The sequence below is a fragment of the Leptodactylus fuscus genome, chromosome 2 (assembly GCF_031893055.1).
Source record: "Leptodactylus fuscus isolate aLepFus1 chromosome 2, aLepFus1.hap2, whole genome shotgun sequence".
In the NCBI taxonomy this organism is placed as follows: domain Eukaryota; kingdom Metazoa; phylum Chordata; class Amphibia; order Anura; family Leptodactylidae; genus Leptodactylus; species Leptodactylus fuscus.
The window spans coordinates 138,154,899-138,176,089 of NC_134266.1; the positions used below are offsets into that span (position 1 = coordinate 138,154,899).

The window sequence follows — 21,191 nt, forward strand, 5'->3', positions numbered from 1 at the left end:
CCAGGTCCCTCAGCTCCCTAGATATAGCTAGTTTTCAGTAGAAGGACCAGGTCCCTTAGCCCACTAGAATTTAGGAGGCTCTATATAAGGATGCTAAATCCTAATGGGCTAAAGGACCAGGTCCCTCAGCCCCCTAGATATAGCTAGTTTTGAGTAGAAGGACCAGGTCCCTTAGCCCACTAGAATTTAGGAGGCTCTATATAAGGATGCTAAATCCTAGTGGGCTAAAGGACCAGGTCCCTCAGCTCCCTAGATATAGCTAGTTTTCAGTAGAAGGACCAGGTCCCTTAGCCCACTAGAATTTAGGAGGCTCTATATAAGGATGCTAAATCCTAATGGGCTAAAGGACCAGGTCCCTCAGCCCCCTAGATATAGCTAGTTTTGAGTAGAAGGACCAGGTCCCTTAGCCCACTAGAATTTAGCTGGCTCTATATAAGGATGCTAAATCCTAGTGGGCTAAAGGACCAGGTCCCTCAGCGCCCTAGAGATACACAGTTTTCAGTAGAAGGACCAGGTCCCTTAGCCCACTAGAATTTAGGAGGCTCTATATAAGGATGCTAAATCCTAGTGGGCTAAAGGACCTGGTTCCTCAGCCCCCTAGAGATACACAGTTTTCAGTAGAAGGACCAGGTCCCTTAGCCCACTAGAATTTAGCTGGCTCTATATAAGGATGCTAAATCCTAGTGGGATAAAGGACCAGGTCCCTCAGCCCCCTAGATATAGCTAGTTTTGAGTAGAAGGACCAGGTCCCTTAGCCCACTAGAATTTAGCTGGCTCTATATAAGGATGCTAAATCCTAGTGGGCTAAAGGACCAGGTCCCTCAGCCCCCTAGAGATACACAGTTTTCAGTAGAAGGACCAGGTCCCTTAGCCCACTAGAATTTAGCTGCTCTATATAAGGATGCTAAATCCTAGTGGGATAAAGGACCAGGTCCCTCAGCCCCCTAGATATAGCTAGTTTTGAGTAGAAGGACCTGGTCCCTCAGCCCCCTAGAGATACACAGTTTTCAGTAGAAGGACCAGGTCCCTCAGCCCCCTAGGATTTCGCATTCTTATATAGAGCAGACTAAATCCTAGTAGGCTGAGGGACCAGGTCCTTCTACTCAAAACTAGCTATCTCTAGTTGGCTGAGAGATAGTCCTTGAGCCCACTAGGATTTAGCCTGCTCTATTTAAGAATGCAAAATCCTAGTGGGTTAAAGGACCAGGTGCTTTTACCCACTAGAGATAGCTAGTTTTGAGCAGAAGGACCATGTCCCTCAGCCCACTAGGATTTACCCTGCTCTATATTAGAATGCTAAATCCTATGGGGGCTAAAGGACCAGGTACCCCTGCCCTCTTGGATTTAGCCTGCCCTATATAGATAAATTAAATTCTACTACTTCAATTTGTGTCATTCTTCCTGCTCCGTATCTGCATCTCCTCTCACAATTTGAGCCTATTGGCACATTTAGATGTCCACATATGGTCTGGACAAAATGGCCGATGTATTGGCCGCATTTCATTGAGTGACCATGGGTCAGATGAGCAAAACTCACTCTAATATACATCACTATGACACAGTAAGTTTAGTTCAGATGAGGTGCGGTCAGTCAGGCTCAGGGCTTGTTCACATCTGCGCCCGGTCTCCGTACTTTAGGTTTCCGTTTCCTGCCTAAAACAGAGGCAGGAGACGGAAACCTGCAGGAGACTTTCTCACCCATTCATTTGAATGGGTGAGAAAGCTGTCCGGCCGTGCGCGGCAGTGAGCATTTTGCGCTCTCCGCCGCGAAACCGGGTTTTATAATCCGGACACAGAGTCGGACATGCAGTACTCTGTGTCCGGATAAAAAAATCCGGTTTTGCGGCGGAGAGCCTAAAACGCTCACCGCCGCGCACGGCCGGACCCGGTCTATGGTTTCCGTCTTCTGGCATGCAGAAGACGGAAACCATAGAACGGAGACCAGAACGCAGGTGTGAACCTAGCGTCAGGGCTCATTCACATCTGCGCCCGCACTCCATTCTGCAGGTTTCCGTTTCCTGCACAAAACAGGGGCAGGAGACGGAAACCTGCCGGCATGTTTCAATCCCATTCATTTGAATGGGCTTGAAAAGTCTCCGGCCGTGTGCGTTTTATGCGCTCCGCGGCAAAAACGTTTTTGTTTTTTTTTAACTGGACACAAAGTCGGACATGCAGTACTCTGTGTCCAGTTTAAAAAAAAAACAGTTTTGCCACAGAGCGCATAAAATGCTCACTGCCGCTCACGGCCGGACTTGGCATAACAGGTTTCCGTCTTCTGCATGCAACCTGAAAACGGAGTTCAGGCGCTAGTGTCAACCCAGCGTCATGTGAATGTCACATGGACGGACATAACATAAGTCTGGTTAGTTGTGTCTCATAGTAATACTTGTCATCTCTCCCAGGAATGTCTGGAGACTGTATAATCTTTTGGATACCACAGACATGCCGATCCCCTTATTGTGTTGCCATTTGGAACTCATCTTTGGGGTAATTGATTTAAACTTTTTGTGGCTAGTTGATAAAGCATGTTCTAGTGCTCAGAAGATGCAGGTCCTTTAACCAACTAGGATACTTTAGGCTGAGGCAGAAACATAACTTTTTTTTTTTTAATGTGTTTCTTTTGAGCCAAGGACAGAAGTGGATTGAACAGAAGGAGCAGTATAAGAACTACCTATATACAGTATTTCACATTCCTTATGTAGCTACTCTTGGCTTTTGCTCAGAAAACCGCAGTAAAATCTACAACAAAAAAAAGCTACATTTCTGTAAGGTGGGACCTCAACCTTGTAGTGTGTAGAGCAGGATAAATCCTAGTGCGCACAGCAGCTGAATCCTTATGTTCAGGACCAGTTGTATTCTAGTGGCTGGGTGAACAAGTCTTTTAGCCCACTAGATTGTAAATGTAATGTAATGTAAGGTAGCCTGAACCCGCCCTAGGGCTGCTATTACACAGGTGTTTTTTGATCAGAGTAGAAACAACACCACGTGCGCTAATGTGAATAAAGACCACATGTGTAATGGCACCCTAAGGGGGCATTCACACGGAGTAATGCAGCATTAAAAAGCCTTCCATGAGTCCTCGGACTTCTCTGCCCTGTTTGCCTGATTTCCTTACTGTATTTTTTTCCCCAGTCTTTGCGGTCTGCCTCCCTATAGCGGTTCCTGGTCTTTGTCTTTCCCCCTCCCTTTGTGCGATTGACTGGTATCTCTCCCCCCCCCCCCCCTTCTGATCTTTAGTGCGTGGACTTTGCTTTGCCATTCTCGTGTTTCCGTTTTCCTTCCTTCTTTCTTTCTTTTGTCCTTTCTCTCCGTCTTCTTCCCGTATTTGGTTCATAGTTGACTTGTTTGGTTTATTATTTTTAGGAGGACTGTGTTCTCCCTGATAGGGTTTCCCCCTTAAGTATACTTTACTCTGAGGCCCTGCGTGGCCCTCGGTTTCCTTTTGGGGTTCTCCTACCCTCATTGTTTGCTTGCTTTATTTGCCTGTTTGTTTCTTATTTCTTGTTAAAAATTTTCAATAAAATTTGATTACACCTAAAAAGCTTTCCATTGTTTTCAATGTGTTACGAGTGTTAAACTGAACCCATTGAAGTCAATGGGATTCTGTTTTGCAGCGCTGATTCTTATGTGAGTTAGGGTGCATTCACACTACGTTTCCTGAAGCTTATTCTGAACGTAAAACACGTTCAGAATAAGCGGCGTATAAAGCAGCTCCATTCATTTCTATGGGAGCCGGCATACGAGCGCGCCCCATAGAAATGAATGGGCTGCTTCTTTCACTGCGAGCAGTCCCATTGAAGTGAATGGGAAGTGCTGGCGTGTAAGGCTCGGCATGAGCAGAGCTAGCCGTACACGCCGGCACTTCCCATTCACTTCAATGGGACTGCTCGCAGTGAAAGAAGCAGCCCATTCATTTCTATGGGGAGCGCTCGTATGCCGGCTCCCATAGAAATGAATGGAGCTGCTTTATACGCCGCTTATTCTGAACGTGTTTTACGTTCAGAATAAGCTTCAGGAAACGTAGTGTGAATGCACCCTTATTGTGCCAGAATCAGCGCTGCGTTACTCCGTGTGAATGCTTCTTTCACCTGATGATAACTGGATCTCCCTTTTCCCCATTGTTTTGCCCGTTTTTTTTTCATCTGTGTTATCTCGTCTAGTCTTCTCTTGTCATTGTTTGTTTTTTGGTCAGGTTCGTTTTCCCTACGATTTCACTATCTGATTTTGTGTTATGGTACCGCCACTTTATTTGCATTAAAAAAAAAAAAAAAAAACTGGATTGTCATTTTTGTTGTTTTTCTTTATTGAAAAAAAAAAAAAAAAAAAAAGTTGTATGGGTACATAGCAGGGCTCGAAAATATTTTTAGATGTTTGTAGACTGGACATTTTCAGACATGGGTAAGTACTGTATAATTTGGTTATGTTTGTTTTTTTTATTCGTCGTTATTTCAAACCTTGGGAAAAGGGGGCAGATAGAATTTTTAGCTTTTATTGTATTTTTAAAAACATGATTTAATTTCTTAGTTATTTTTTTAGCCTTCACTAGAGGGCTTGAACCTGCAATCTTCTGATTGCAAGTCCCATAGACTTGGGGCTTTCACTACATTATTATCGAAGCTTATCATAGTCCAGTTTCAATAGTAATATTCCTGTGGGAAGCCTGGGAACCTTCAAAAGTCTCATGGCTTCCACAGGAATAGGATGGCTCCCGCAAGTTCACCGCACAGGATCCATCCTGCAAAGTAGAAGGCATGGGACCAGTGGGGATCAGCCTCTGTAACCTCTATTATGCCCCCACAACCTCTATTATGCCCAACAGTCTATTGTGCCACTGTGGGGCATAATAGACGTTGAGGTCAAATTGCTGTGGCTACCGCCACCTCCGGAAGTGCTGCCTGACGTGGCCACCTCACCTTGTCTCAGAGGTGCGGCCCTGCATGGCATACACGCATCTCTAACTTTTCCCTCCCCCTTTGTATTTCTCTGTTCTATAACTTATTTACAGTATCTATCCCTTCTAAAAACTTACTTATATGTCTAGATGGGAATTTGACCTCAAAACCACTTTCACTAATCAACATTTCTTGATATCATCCTGGAATAAGAGAGGATCGAAAAGCACGGCTTTCTGGGAAATGTCTAGGAAACTCTCCTTTTGATAGTACTGAACTCCAGTCTGGGTTGCTATGATGAATTCAACACATGGTGGTTCTTTCCTATGATCTACCCATTCTGGAAATTAGCCTTTTAACTAATGAAAAAGGTTACTAAAATACATGTACCATTCCTACGTCACGTAGCCTATGTTTTCTGGAGGTAGATCTTGATCCTGACACTGGTAGGTTCACCCTCTCGCAAATCATTATGGCTGCTAAAACTCTAATTGTGCACCAATGGAAATCACCTGAAACTCCCACCCAGACGGAACTGGTTAACTATTTTTTCTTTTTATGGAAAAAGCCACATCTATCAGATCCCATTCCCTCGAAAAATTTTATGACCAATGGTTTGTTCATGCAGGAGTTCAAGGGGTTGTCCTATCTCAAGGATCCTATCTATACAGGTAGCTTATGTAAATTGAAGGCTTTTCCTAAAAATATTGCTTTAGAAATTCTGCTTTGCCTGACCTTATTCCTCCCATTGTTAACACAGAGTTGCTATAACCATGGACCTATAGGACCTATGGACCTTTAGGCGCCGCCCCCTGAGAGGCTGGCTGCCTTGATGCAGTGCTCCAAGCTGGGAGCAAACTTTTCTTTCCTTTTTCACTCTTTTTTTCTCTATCTTCAAGAATCCGGTAACCAAGCAATCTAGCACTATGAATTTAGCAACTATAAATCGAATGGAAGACCCTGTGGAGTTTTTTGTTCCTTTTGTTTCCATTGTAAAGCATGGACTCAAGACCTGGTTCAGCTGGTTTCCACATGTGCCTGTTACCATCCCCCCAGCTAGGACAGCATGGCTCAACATGCGGCATGGAAGAGAAACCTACATGGAAATGCGGACTTCTTCGTTCAAGGAGATGATTTCTGGCGTCAATTGCTGATGTGTGAAGATGCTACAGCTGACTGGTATTTCTTTCTATTACTGTGGACACGTGGGACACTGTTACAACCTGGGAACCTACCATCACCCACCTACCCCAGGAGTTATGGAAGCTTGGCAAGAGAGCAGCACCATGTATACCTGGATGGTCTCTGACTTCCTTGGGGCAGTAGAACACTGTGGTAAGGAGGAGGAGGAGGGCTTGTGATGAAGGACATTTGGGGCATTTTTTGTGGTTAAAAGGACAATAGTGCTGATGCAAGATACCGAATTATCAGCTGTGAGCAGGAGATCTCACCACCTACCAAAGGAAGTACCACATGTTATCATGATAGCTGCATATGTCCCCCACCTCTGCAAAAATTTCTGCTTGTTATATCTACATGCTGTGACCCCCTTCCTCGTGTCCTACAACCAAGTCGGCTGTATTATTATTATTATTAACATCAATCTGCACAGAGAACTAAATGATCCTGCAGTGTGTCTGTGTTTCTTTCTTTTTTAGTTGCTATGATTCCTAGGATTTCTCTATCTGCCATGAGCTTGTATGTGTTTCTCTCTTGTTATATACTACTGTACCATCTATGAAACTGTATCACTGAAATTTCCCCATTGTGGGACTATTAAAAGGAATATCTTATCTTACACAGTGCTTTTGCCAGCAGAACAATTGTTCAACTAATGCAGTTTACTGATAAAGCCTGATAAGGTTTGTTATCTCTCTATGTAAACACACAGAGTCCATTCTGCACAAGCATCTGCATATTATCTGACCTGTATGAGTGTTGTTACCCTTCTCCAGCCGTTTAGCAAGACGGAGGGGAAATACAGGTAGTGAGAAGAAGGGACTACAGGCAAACTGTTGAAACACCGAGATAGGAAAAGCCCTTTAATTGACCTAAATTAAATATAATCTGGTGTGGAGTTTTTCTGTGGCCTAGCCGATCTTCCTTTATCTTATGGAAACGTAACACAGTGAACAATTGTATGCAGTCTTAAACGGTCTTGAATATTTAACCCTCTGTTATATCATCTTGCATTACATAACCTTATATTTCTTTACCTTGGTTTAAGTCTACTTGTTCGTGGGTTGTTTCTTATACTTATTCAGAAAAAAAAATTTCAATAAAAAGTTCGATACAAAATGAAAAATACTGCAAATTAAGTAATACACTTTATTATCTTCCGGTGGTGAATACCAGTATACAGCCGGAAACTAGACCCCGTCCAGTCTCTTAAATGTGTGGGTAATACATAGATGTAAACATTTGCCCTGTAATCAGCAAGGAAACTAGTCTAGGTAGATTTTATCGTAGGACATTTTGTGTCTAAAGATTTTCTAGATAATTTTAGATATCTGAAGAAAATGAAGAGTAAAATTGGCACTTCTATCAATGTCAGGCAACAGATTTACAGAAAACAAGTTATGGTGTGCTGCACTAGCCCTAGGAGATAAAGTGCGACTGAGGAGTGATCTGTTTTATCTTATGATCAGCTGGATTTGCGGCAGATTCGTAGTTGCAGATTGTCACTTCATGACGATGAGCCTGTAAATAGAAAACATATAAAGTCAATGAATGCAAACAACATTTGCACCTATATTGGTTCTATTAGGGTCTATTCACCTCAGATTTTCTCCGTCTGTCTGTTTGATAGATCAGCTAAAAATGGATGCAGAGAGAGTTCACCCCATTTGCATATGGTTTATTGTTTAAATAGAATAGATCCGTTGCTGTACGTTTTTGTTGCTTGCCCTGCAGCTGGGGCAGGTATATTGACTTTAGTCAATGGAGGTTTGAAAACAAATGTTCTGCTACCCTTTGCCACCACTTATACTCTCTATAAGAGTCTGATAAGCTACAGATGCCAGATCATTACATTCCAGAGTCCGCCATGATTGGCTGGTGTTGCAGTATTTGTGTGCTTGAACAGAATACATCTTGGGATGGATTGGCATGGATGTGTGCATTAACCCTATACATTGCTCAAGACACCCCACCTCCCCGATAAGTTGGCCCAAATTTTATTCACTAGCCTAGCCCTCTAGAAATGCACCCATTAACCTCTTCACCACTCTAGGCCACCAGCGCTATTACAGTTTTCTCCTTTAGCACCGCAGACCATGATGGAGATTTTTTATTATCCATTCATGCCCCAAACCACCAGGAATGTCATCATTAACCCCTTCAGTGTCGTAGAATTCCATTAGATATAAGAAAAAAAAAGGGCAATATACAAACGCTGAAGGGATATCTGCATGATCAAAACCACAGGAAAGTATACCCCCACTTGTGACTACAATCTATTTTCCACATTGATCGAGAAACTACATACAGTACATGTTAAAGTATAGTCATGGATCAGAATCTATATACAATGGGGAGGAGGAATTAATCAAGCCCAGTTTTCTTGTGCCAAAAGTGGACCACAAGCACTGGTCTTCGCCTTGCTTACCATATCTCCCCCCCCCCCCCCCCAAAGCATTCACCATATGGGATAAATAATGCTATTTTTGAGGGCTTATATGCACAAGGGGCATTCAACATGGTTATTTGTTTTGTGGTTTGATTTTTTAATACTTTATATATGTTTCGCAGGAGGACTTGAACCTAGGATGTTAGATCCCTATTGAATACTGAAAGTAATGGCACAGTCACAGCTCCTGTGTTCATGGCATTACAGTGCTGCACTGAGCGTTAACTATACAGGGTTAAATTAGGGTTAAATTATATTCTATAGCAGTTTTTAACACTGTAATTCACATTCACAATGCATTGCTATTACTCAATTACACAATTCACAGTCAACTTTATCTTATAATTACGTAGCACAAAAACGATATACCTCCGTCCATTCTCCTCTTAATCCAATGTAGTAAATCTTAGTATATTCAGCGCCAAAATTTTTGGAAATGTGGATAGATAGATGAAATACATTTGAAAAGCGAGCGATTCTGTACAACATAAAGACAAAGTTTTAATTTTAAGGCCTCTTTTACACATGAAAAAACAGCTGTGGGAGCTGTGCGCTCCAGGAAACAACTGATCGACAGTAAGACACTCGCCACTCTTAAAATTGATGACCTATCCTCAGAATAGGCTATCAGTTTTGGAAGATAAGGAAAGAAGGAAGAAGATAAGCCCTCTATAAAGTTATTCCCTTCTTGGTCCTTCAGTGAATTCATATTTAAGAAACTCCTGACCTTGTGGTTCGTAAAGCAAGCCCCATATTCATGTCTGGGTTAAGTTTGGCAGAGAGGGAAAAACCCCTTTAGGCCGGGGCCCCACAGGACATAAACGCTGTGATTTGCTGCGGGAAAAATTGCGGCGTTTTACAGTGCAAGCAAAGGGGATGGGATTCATGCGAATCCCATGCCCACTTTGCGGAAAAAAAACGGAGTTAGACTTACCGGTAACGTTGTTTCCATGTAGTCCACCATGACAGCTACACAAGGAGGTTGACCTCTGACCCGCTGTAGGGACAGGAACTGAGAGACTTAAATACACCACTCCCACCACCATTCACCAGTGTTTACCAAATTACAAAGGAAAGATGCGAAATATAAACTACAGTATGCCGTCTTAATTAAAAAATTAACTAGGGAGGGTAATTAGACGCCGTCATGGTGGACTACATGGAAACAACGTTACCGGTAAGTCTAACTCCGGTTTTCCATTACGTCCACCATGACGGCTACACAAGGAGATATACCAGATTACAACTCCTAGGGTGGGATTACCGCCGAAAGGACCTTACGTCCAAAGGCTACATCACTTACCGAACCCACTAACCTGTAGTGTTTAGCAAAGGCCAGCGAACTAGCCCCAGTGGGAGCCCTGCATATCTGCTCCAGGGAAGCTCCCCGTCTCTCAGCCCAAGAGGAGGAAGCTACCCTAGATGAATGAGCTTTGATGTTCCTGGCTCTGGTAGAGTCTTTGACAGGAGAGCCTGCAGGATTGTCACATTAATCCCCCTGCAATGGTAGTTTCGGAAGCCTTATGACCTTTATTTTTGTACCCGCAAATTTAATTAATAAATTGACATCCTTCCTTCCGGAGGAGGTAGATTCCAGGTAGGCGACCACTGCCTTTCTGATGTCCATGGCCTGCTACTCCCTCTCTTTGGAAGAAGAGGGATTTGAGCAAAAGGAGGTAGTTCTCTTTCCAATGTTCATGGTTCTACCCAAAGGCCTTGAATCACTCCTCCTTGTACTCCGAAGTAGACTTTCTTTTGAAACTGATAGGATCAATAGACATAACCTTGTGCTCAGAATCCAGGATGGACAGAATAAGAACCTTCTCTCCCTAGAAAATATCTGAACACTGATCCCACTGCAGAATAGGTAGAATGTATATAGGCCCTTTAACCGAACAGGCATAAAGTGTAACCTACATACACTATTATCAGAACGGACGGACCTATTATAGAAGACTGTGGCCGTTGTACTGTTGTCAGAAAGGGGTTTTATTCTCCAACCCCTAGATATCTGACCTTATACAAGTCAGAACCTGTAATGACTTATGTTCTTGCGTAATAGGCATATACCATTCAACAATGGTGTTATGCTCGCTATACATATTCCATAATGGTGTTATACGTGCCATATACATCTGTATATATATCCGCACATAACCGTATATATATCCAACACCATATACTCTTCCCTGATGGTGTTAAGCATGTTATATCTCCATCTGTATATATTGTAAAGTACTGGTGTACTGAATCCACTACACCATTCAACAATGGTGTCATGCATGCTATACACTACTATCTATATACCCCATAATATACCATTCAATAATGGCGTTATACATGCTATCCTTATATACCACTCCGCAATGGTGTTAAGCATGTTATACCTCCATGCCCATATACCATTCCATGCTGGCAAAATGCAACCATTATATATCACTTAGCAATGGTGTTATGTAAGCTGTATACACACCCATATACACATACACACCGTTACATATCATTCAGCAATGGTGTTGTGCATGCCGTTTCATTATATTCGGTTCAAAGATGGTATTGAGCATGCTATAACTTTCCGTATATGTATTGCCTCCATTATCTACCATTCGACAATGGTGTCATGTAAGCCATATACATACATTGTTATATATCCTTCCGTAATAGTGCTATACATACTATATCATTATATACCGTTTAAAGATGGTATAGAGCATGCTATAACTTTCCGTATATGTATTGCATCCACTATCTACCATTCGACAATGGTGTTATGTAAGCTATATACACATACATTGTTATATATCATTCAGTAATAGTGTTATGCATGCTATGTCAGTAAATACTATTCAAAGATGGTATAGAGCATGCTATAACTTTCCGTATATGTATTGTATCCATTATCTACCATTCAACAATGGTGTTATGTAAACTACCCATACATTGTTATATATCACTCAGTAATAGTACTATGCATGCTATATCATTCTACACCGTTCAAAGATGATTGCGCATGCTATATCTTTCTATAACACACACTATATATATATATATATATATATATATATATATATATATATATATATATATATATATATATATATATATATATATATATATATATACACACACACACACACACATCATTCAATACTGGTGTATTACATCCATTATATATCCTTCAACAATGGTGTTATGCATGCTATATGTGCTATGCACCCATTATTTATCATCATTATATACCATTCAATAATGGAGTTATGTAAGCCTCCTAAGTTCATCCATGTATACTGTTCAGTAATGGTGATAGACATGCTATCCCTATCTCCGCCATGGAGATCAGTACTTTGTCCATATGTACCCTTCAGCAAAGGGGTTTATATATGTATCAGTAACTGCCTTCAGCCATGAAGCTATACAGGTTAATAAACACCTTTTAGCCATGCAGCTACACGGGTTATTAAATGCCTTTTAGCCATAAAGCTATACAGGTAAGTAAATGTCTTTTTAGCCATGACGCTATACAGGTTAGTAAATACCTCTTAGCCATTGAGCTATACCGGTTAGAGTGAAGCTTATATAGGTTAGTAAATACCTTTTAGCCCTGCCAGCGTACAGGTTAGTAAATGCCTTTTAGCCATGAAGGTGTACAGGTTAGTAAAAGTCCTCTGGTCATGCAAGCGAGTAAATGCCTTTCGGCCCTGAAGCCATACAGGTCAGTAAATGGCTTGCCTTCCTCCAGTTAATTTTTTGCCTTTGTTCACACAGTGCTCATATGTCAAAGAGCATATAACAAGCCCAGCAAGGGTCTGTGTAAGATCTCATTCCAAAATGGCACACCCTGGTATACCATCTTCAGTACATATTGTTCCCCAAAGGAACCACCTATATAGACCAGCAATGGTGTTATGTATGCTATAAATACATACAACTCCACATTGGGTTTAACCCACGCTGTAAAGCGTTATATCATATCCATATACACACATATATATACCTACATACATACTTACACACCAGTGTGCACTATATCTACCTATACACATGCACCTATACATCAATGGGCATAGGCATTATCCATATATATATCATAAAGCACCACTTCTGTCTTTAACACAGCAGAATACCTGGTTTTGATCAGGTCTCAGCCCTGTCTTTACTCACCACGCCCTTAAGGATGTGGCAGGTGGTGATCAGACACGGCCAAACTTTAACTGAGGCCCCACCAGACGGTGTTGCACATGTGCAAACCATTTTGTCCGAATCCAAACTAGCAAGGCTTCACCTGAGATAAGCCTTTCACATTGGGCGTTTCCCCCCACAGGGTCTGTGGGATAATCAGCAACCTGCTACCAAGTTTTACTCCACCTCGCAACTGTTATACACCCTCTTCTAAGACTTTTTCTCCTGTCATCTAGACAGGGCACAAGGCGAGGACTGGACTTCTTTATACTGAAAGGCCTAAGTCCTCCAAAGTCAGCTTACCCTCAAGGGCCTTCGCCGTACTTCCTGAGCATAGGGTTTTTAGAATAGGAATGCCAACTCCTTCCCACCAAGTGGTCATTCCCTGGAGGTTTTTCATACACCCTTGCTTCTATGGGAACCTCCCGTCTCCGCTTACAATGGGAGAATGGAAGCCCAAATTACACTCTGCCCACTAACAGGGAAAAAAAAAAAAAAAAAAAAAAAAAAATTACTCAGGTACAGAGTAGCTGTTCCAAGTACTCACAACACCAAGGGAGCTGGAAGCAGCCAGGGGATCTGTGATTAACAGCTGTGCCTCAGTAAGCAACATGCTGGAGCATACAGTGATACATCACATACCTTGCAGGAATGCCGCCTAGTTCACTCACCGCTCGGCATTCATCCTGGTGTAGCCAGATTCTGCCGCCTCAGCCTCCCCGGAAGCTGGGAATACAGACGCACGCCACTGCGCCCGGCTATCTCACATCCTGGAACGCCAGTAAGCCAAGGTTGGCTGTTCCTCCCCTGTGTGCTGGCCGGAGCCGGCATCCACTCTACCCCCTGCATTAGCCATAGAAGGGGAAGGGGGGAGTTTTCCACCCAGGGGCAGGCCGGAGCGATACCCCTGTGTCCTTAATGGCCCAGGGAGGCAGGCGCCTTTGACTACGACCGAGGGCCGGACGGTGGTAAAACTTACCTATCCCCCAGAAGGAGGAGAGCCTCTCAATCCGACCCTGTGAAGGGACAGGAAACACTGGTGAATGGTGGTGGGAGTGGTGTATTTAACAAGTCTCTCAGTTCCTGTCCCTACAGCGGGTCAGAGGTCAACCTCCTTGTGTAGCCGTCATGGTGGACGTAATGGAAAAATGCAGTGCGGACACGCTGTGATTTGCAAAGCTGCTGCGGCTTTACAAATCGCAGCATGTCAATTATATCTACAGAAACGCCGGCGGCATTACCATAGATATAATTGTAACAGAAAGTCCGCGGAGAAAAACTCCGCAAACTTTCTGTAAACTCTGACGCCTGCGCAGTATGCTCCTGTTTTGAACTAGAAGAGCAAGAACAGCCTCCCAAAAATGGCCTCTGGCCAGAAGAGGCGGTTGCAGCTGAAGATGGAAGAGTAGCTGGAGAGAGCTCTCTGGCAGCAGTGGGGACGCCCCCATCGCTGTTTGAGCGCTGAGGCCCGCCCCCACTGCTGCGATAGAACTCATTTGCATACCGGTAAAAACCGGTATTTCTACAGAACGGCGGGCCGGAGACTGTCTAAAGGTAAGAGACAAATAGCCTTTCTAAAGGCTATTCCGATGTCTTAAAGGGGTTGTCCAATCACAAGGATCCTATCTATACTGCTTGTTAATGTGGATGTAAGACTTTTCCTAAATACATTGCGTCAGCAAAACTGCTTTGTTTGTCCACTATTTTTTTTTTTTTTTTTTTTTTTTTTTTTTTTTAACACATCCCTTGACTTATCTGGTCATAAGTCAAGTGATGTATCTGCTGCTCTGAGGGGGGAGGGAGGAGGGGCTAAGTGCACGGGAGCGAGCCTGGAGTGTGTGTGTTTACCCTTTGGGGGGGGAAGGGGCCGCCAATACAGACCCGGCATCCGCTGTAATAGAGAGGCGGATGCGGGGGACGGTTAGACGCGGGCACAGGTGCCTGCAACATCGCTGCTGGCTTCATGCATGGCAGGAGCATAGCGATGTCGCAGGCATCTGTGCAGGTGTCTAACCGTCCCTGGCATCCGCCTCTCTATTACAGCGGATGCCGGGTCTGTATTCATATATGCAAGGCCAGCGGCGAGATGCCGCTGGCACTACATGCACGCTCATAGATGGTGAAACCAGTCTAGCCCTCACAATGCGAATACAGACCCGGCATCCGCTGTAATAGAGAGGCAGATGCCGGGTATGTATTCGCATTGTGAGGGCTAGACTGGTCTCACCATCTAGGAGCGTGCACGCAGGGCCAGCGGCATCTCGCCGCTGGCTTTGCATATGTAACCCCGCCCACCAATGACGCAACAAAGCAGGAAGACAGAAGATTTTACAGCAACAAAGACTGGCGAGTATGTGACGTGGGAATACCCCTTTAAGCACAAAAAAAAAAAAGTTTTAGTGGTAGAATCCCTTTAATATAAATACTTTCCGATCACCAAGATTATTTGTGGACAGCACAGTAGCTCACTACTTAGCTCCTTCAAGTGATGTAGTCTTAGGTTTGAATCCAAATATCTGCATGGAGTTTGTATGTTCTCCCATGCTTATGTGGGTTTCCTACCACACTACAAAGCCATACTGAGCGCTATATGGGACAAGGACTAACAAGGTCTCTAAAGTGCTGCAGAATATGTTGGCATTATAAGGGTGCATTCACACTGAGGAAAATTGTGCTGAATTTGGTGTGTAATTTCAGCGCTGAAAAAAAAAAATCCTGCCATTGACATTGCTAGTAGAAAAAGGAACCCATTGAAGTCAATGGGAGGCTTTTTTTCAGCGCTGAAATTACACACCAAATTCAGCACCATTTTCCTCCGTGTGAATGCACCCTCAAAGTAGGCCAAATAAATACATGGGTAGACAAATGTGATTTAATACATACTTTGTAGGATATTCTAGTTCTCCAGTCGTGTCAATATGTAAACTGAAAACTTGATCGGCTTCCCTTCCAACATCATCAAAGCTCATGTGAGGAATGTTCTTAAATCTGAGAGAGACATATAAAGAACATTGTATAAATACAAAAACAGACACACACACACTACAAAAGAATTCAGTGTGAGAGTCCATTCACACGGGGCAAGAGGGGGTGGATTTTGGCGCTGAATCCTCCTCAAAATCCGCCCCCTCACAATAGCGGTCTATGTAGACAGGTAGAGTCCTTTTTCCGTGAGCAGTTTGTTCCCGCTCATGGAAAAAGGAAGCGACCACCTCGCAGCAGCACCCTCCAGGCTGGGCCCATTTATTTGGGCCTACTCCAGAGTGGGACCAAAATACGCCATTCCGTGCCCCGTGAGAACGGGGCCTAAGAGTTTCTCTTTCATGCACAGTTATTCTCTGAGTTCTTCATTTACTTAAAGTGACCCTGTTAGAAGATTTTGACTACCCTATCTGAGAATAAGACATGATGGAGGGAAGAGAAACTGAGCCATGTGATCTACAGGGTTATATGACTCAGGGCAGGATTTGAGTAGAAAGCAGATTAAGTCCTGACAGGACTCCTAGAAGACACAGAGTCCAGTTTAACGTGCTCATACAAGAATGTCTCTGCCAGATTGCGATTCCTTCTTGGACTGCCTGATCACCAGATTTATCGAAAAATCGAACATTCACAGGACCAGCTTGAGCACCGAATATGGCAACCCAGGTTCTACAGGCCCAGCAACGACATCTATGGACAAATGTGCTACAGGATACCATATGGAAACCTGTATGCCTTAATGACTAAATAAATTTTATTTTGCATCCAGGCTATAGGAGGCCTAACAGGGCTCTAGGGCCTCCTTTCAGTTGTATCCCCAATAAACAAATCATTTTGCTCTCATATTGTAATCACATTATATATTCACACAAAGTTTCATTCGATTCCAACAACTCCATTGTGGTACATTACTTATTTGTCAATGACTGCGGCGGCAGTCCGCTTTGTACTCCATAGAACTACAGGAGCATACTGCGCATGCACGCGCAAGTGACCACAAAAAAAAACAAAAAAAAAAAAACACATGCTCCAGCTGTCGCCAAAAACCCCCCAAAAAAACAGCATGTGCACTCGCCTATGCCTGCGGCCCAATGGCAGAGCCGACAGCGCAGGCGTACAAGTGTGACGCCCAGCGTCGGAAGAAGATGAAGAGGCCGTTGCTGACGAAGATGGAGGCGGCATTGGAGAGAGTTCTCTTGCAGCATTGGGGACCCCCCCCCCCCCCCCCTGTGCGGTTTGAGCGCTGGGGCCCGCCCCCAGTGCTGCGAGAGAACTCATTTGCATACCAACAAAAAACTGATTTTTAACCGAACGGTGGGGCAAAGATGACATCTAAAGGTAGGAGACGAATAGCCTTTAAGGCTATTCCGTCGTGTCAACGAGAAAATAAAAAGGTCTTTTAATGGTAGAATCCTTTTAATATCAGGTACTCTGAAAGTGAAAGACAACGATAATACAAGTATATAGCACTGAAGATGTTGTTCCCCTCCTGAAAATGATACTCACAATCTAATTTCTGAAGGATGGGAATCATCGTCCTCGCCAATGAGTATTATCCCTTTTAATTTCACGTTGCCAGTAAACCTAACAAAAAAGAAAGCCATTTTCAGACACTCAGAATGTGCAAAGTTAGATGAAAGGTAATGAAATGTAGTCCTTCCAAAACTATAGAACATACTTACGGTATGTTGAACAGCAATTCTGCATCATCATCACTTTCTACAAACTAGACAAAGAAGAGTCAGATCAAGTGCATGCAAACTGTAGAAGTATCACTTATGTAGAAATCAGTAACATTAAAAAAAAAAAAAAACATTTTTAAAGGGGGTTGTCCAGTCCATTTTTAATTATAACCTATTCTCTGGAATGGTAATAAATAAAAAGTTCAGAGGCAGCCCCACTAACACCAGGATCCCTGATGGGGAGATTATATATATATATATATATATATATATATATATATATATATATATATATATATATCCAACAGCAGAAAAGACAGACGGACCCGACAGTTCTGCTGTTCAGGGCCGCTTCCAGCGCCTGTACTAAGCACAACAGAGCCTAAAACAGCTAGCTCCATGCTCTGTATAGTGGCATGGTGCCATCACTGAGCTGAGCTGCAGTACCCATGCCAGGGCATCATACAGGTACTGGGGTCAACAGCTTCTGACTGTGTTGTGTCTAGTACAAGCATCAGAAGCAGCCCTGAACAGCTGACTTCTGCAGGGGCTGGATGTCCCATTTAAAGATAGCCCATCAGCATTAATATCCTGAAGATCCACACTGACTCAGTGTACGGAGTTGCTATGTGTATAATCCAGAGCTGCAGTCACAATTCTGCTTCTAAACAAAAGCTTAGGCCATGTTCACATCTGCATTAGGAGCTTCTAGGGAAGATCTGGACTTCTAGGGCAGGAACAACATTGAATCACGCAGCAATGTTCCCCTTTGTCCATATGACAGACCCCACAACAGAACGCCAAAAGTTCCATAATAATTTAATGAAGTCCATCAAGCTCCTATGGGGTCCATTGTGTGAGATACAGCCAGTGTCAGACTGGTCCACTGGAGGACCCAGGCAGTGCCACATTGCTAGCGGTAAGGGGTTGTGTGATGCATGTGTACATGCCACTAGGCCCCTTTCCAATGGAAGTTTGCCCAGGGGAGGGGAGTATAATAAGCACTTATGCTCACCTCTCATGGGCATCTGGCCGGCCCTGGCAACCATAGGTGCAACTGCATTGGTCCCTATGGTTGTGAGAATGCCCTCAGCCTCCCTGTATCTAGCAGGACAGTCCCACATTTCGGGTGTTCCAAGCAGCCATTTCAGCTCCATCTGTGTCCTTAGGATGTATAAGGAGGTTGAGTACAATAGTGGAGTATGAGGCCATAAGCTCTGTGCTCCATTATTCAGCCTTCCGCTGTTAATCTGCGGCAGTGACAGCAGCTCTGGGTTATAGAGGTGTACATAGCCAGTAATGTAATGTCGCTGAAATGCAGAAGCAGGTGTAGTCTCTGGCTGTCACCAATCGAATCTGCAGCTTTCATTCTGTAATGTGATCAGCCGCTAGGAACAGCTTTCATGCTTATTGAGCCGTCACATGTCATGGCTCCGCCAGCTGACTACCCGCACTAGAGGATGACAGCGCTAGTCATACACACCCGGCTCTTGTCCGCACGGTCCTCCCAGGCCTTGAACACTCCTTTGCCGCTTCCCTCTAGGCTTTCGTTCAGGCATTCTAGCTTGTGTAAGTCAATCTTCTGGTAGAGGCCGTACTCCAGCCCACGCTCCGGAGTTTCCGTCCTTTCAGCTCCACAATTGCAGCTTGCGCCATGACTGTGGCCGTGCGACATAGCCGCTGCTTTTCAAACTTCTACATGGCCATCTTGGTACTCCTTCCACATATAAACCATCCACTGAGCGGCCATCTTGGTACTCTCATTAACGTCATCAACCAGTCAACCAATCACAGGTCACTTACTCTCTCGCTGTGTAACCTGCCAGCTCCGGGGGTAAGGAGGGAGGAGAGGAAGCTGTGACAAGGCTGCAGCCCATTCACACATCTCTGCACACCTGATCCTGTTATATGTCATGCTTATACCTGGAAAGTCTCATGATTTCTAAGACACTTGACCCTATGCCATACTAGTACAAGGGTGGTGCAGATAATGGTAACACAGGATACACACATACACTCTGCAGGCTTACTAGTGACTGCTGTATATATTACTGTACAGTTCTGTATACCACAAAAAAACCTATTTGATCATACTTTTTAATACAATAATAAAAAAAAAAAATGTTATATGCTGCCACATGCCAATTAAACGTGCAAAAACATATACAGGCAAGTCTATAGATACATTAGGCCTATGCATTGTATATACAATGTAGTGTATATGGCAAATATAGTTAAAAATTAGGGTTAAGTCTATTGCTTTTTTTGTAATGTGATATTCCCTCGGCTACATAGTGTTGCATAGTTAAAGGGGTCTTCCAGCCTTTAAGTATTGATGACCTCCGGATAAATTATCAATATCAGGTCAATGGGGGTCCAACACCTAGCACCCCCCATCGATCAACTGACATGGGAAGTTGCCAATGCTATACAGTGGTTAGGGAAGCTATGCCAGTTTATGGTAGCGGAGCTGCAGAAAATAGGTACTGCCACTATACAGTGAACAGAGCCGTCTGCTACCAACTGCGTCCACTATGTAGTCCCAGTGGCGGACTCGTTCACAAGGGGCAAGAGGGGGCGGATTTTGACACCGAATCCACCTCAAAATCCGCCCCATCACAATAGAGGTCTATGTAGGCCGCTAGCATCCTTTTTTCCGTGAGTGGTTTGTTCCCACTCATGGAAAAGAGAAGCGAGCTGCCCTTTCTTCAGGCGGATTCTGCGGCTGATTCAGCCACGGTGTCCGCCTTGCGACAGCACCCTCCACACTAGGCCCATTCATTTGGGCCTACTCCGGAGCGGGAAGCCGCGACTGTCGGAAGCCACGGCAGGCGCATTTTGGTCCTATTCTGACGCGTCTTCCCGCATCAAAATCAGGACCAAAATATGCGGTCCCTAGCCCCATGTGAACTAGCCCTATAGACTCTGTCCTACTATAAGAACTTAGAAGAGAGTTCAAGGACTTGCATGTGACTTAACCTAAAGAAGGTAAAATGAATGTATATAAGTGTTACAAATATGATTTTACAGATCTCAATTCCAGACGTCATGTAAAGGGGCACCATAGAGGCATCCGCTTATGGAAGCTGTCAAAAGCCCATTTGTGAGTGTCACAGAACATTGAGAATATAGACTTTTTGGGTTAGCGCTCTACATGTCAGGGGTAAACACGATGACTACTACGTTGCCAATTGTTGTGACTGATAATAGCTGTAAGCGAAACATCAAAAAGAATCTTATTTTGTTAAATTTGTATCTTTCAGTAAAAGCAGGCTGCCCGCACACAACAAGCTGTGTCTGGGGGAAGGAAGAAACAAGACGGCAGTAAGCATTGTGACCTCTTTCATGTAAAGAGTATACAAATCGGATCCGTCCTTTTTCAGATATTCCCCCAGAGGCGATCTGTATTATTCAAAGTTTAGCAGTCACTGCAGAATAATAGATAGCTTGTGACACAGAGGCAGCCAGCCAGCTGGATATAGGCTATGCTACACTGTTTGCATTAAGTGCCTTATATTTTAAGGTGCCATGTTAAACTACACAGGAGGGGCGGCTGAATTCACCTAGTGACACATTGATAAATAAAGGAAGTGATTTCCTCAGCTCCAAGGACCTGGCGGGGAATTCTGTCTTTCTAAGGTACGTATAAAACAGTGATTTTTCTATGGTAGGGTGTGAATAGCTCTGACAGGTATTCTTATACTTGGTAGATTGTGAAAGGCGGCAATACATGGAAAAATAGTTCTTAAGAATATTACTTAGGATGAAGTATTTCAACATTGCAGACTGATTCTATTCAGAAGGTTTTCTAAGTTTTCCGCTTGGGGA

General features: G+C 43.7%; 1 protein-coding gene across 1 annotated transcript; it reads right to left on the minus strand.

The window, feature by feature from the left end:
* Positions 1-7,206: 7,206 nt before the first annotated feature.
* On the minus strand, positions 7,207-19,098 carry PITHD1 (PITH domain containing 1). The gene is made up of 6 exons (XM_075264802.1): positions 18,847-19,098; positions 17,364-17,407; positions 17,188-17,265; positions 15,583-15,687; positions 8,890-8,998; positions 7,207-7,592 (listed from the first exon to the last, which is right to left on the minus strand). The coding sequence occupies exons 1-6, from the start codon at positions 19,036-19,038 to the stop codon at positions 7,491-7,493; spliced, it is 630 nt and encodes a 209-aa protein (XP_075120903.1). The 5' UTR covers positions 19,039-19,098; the 3' UTR covers positions 7,207-7,490.
* Positions 19,099-21,191: the final 2,093 nt, after the last annotated feature.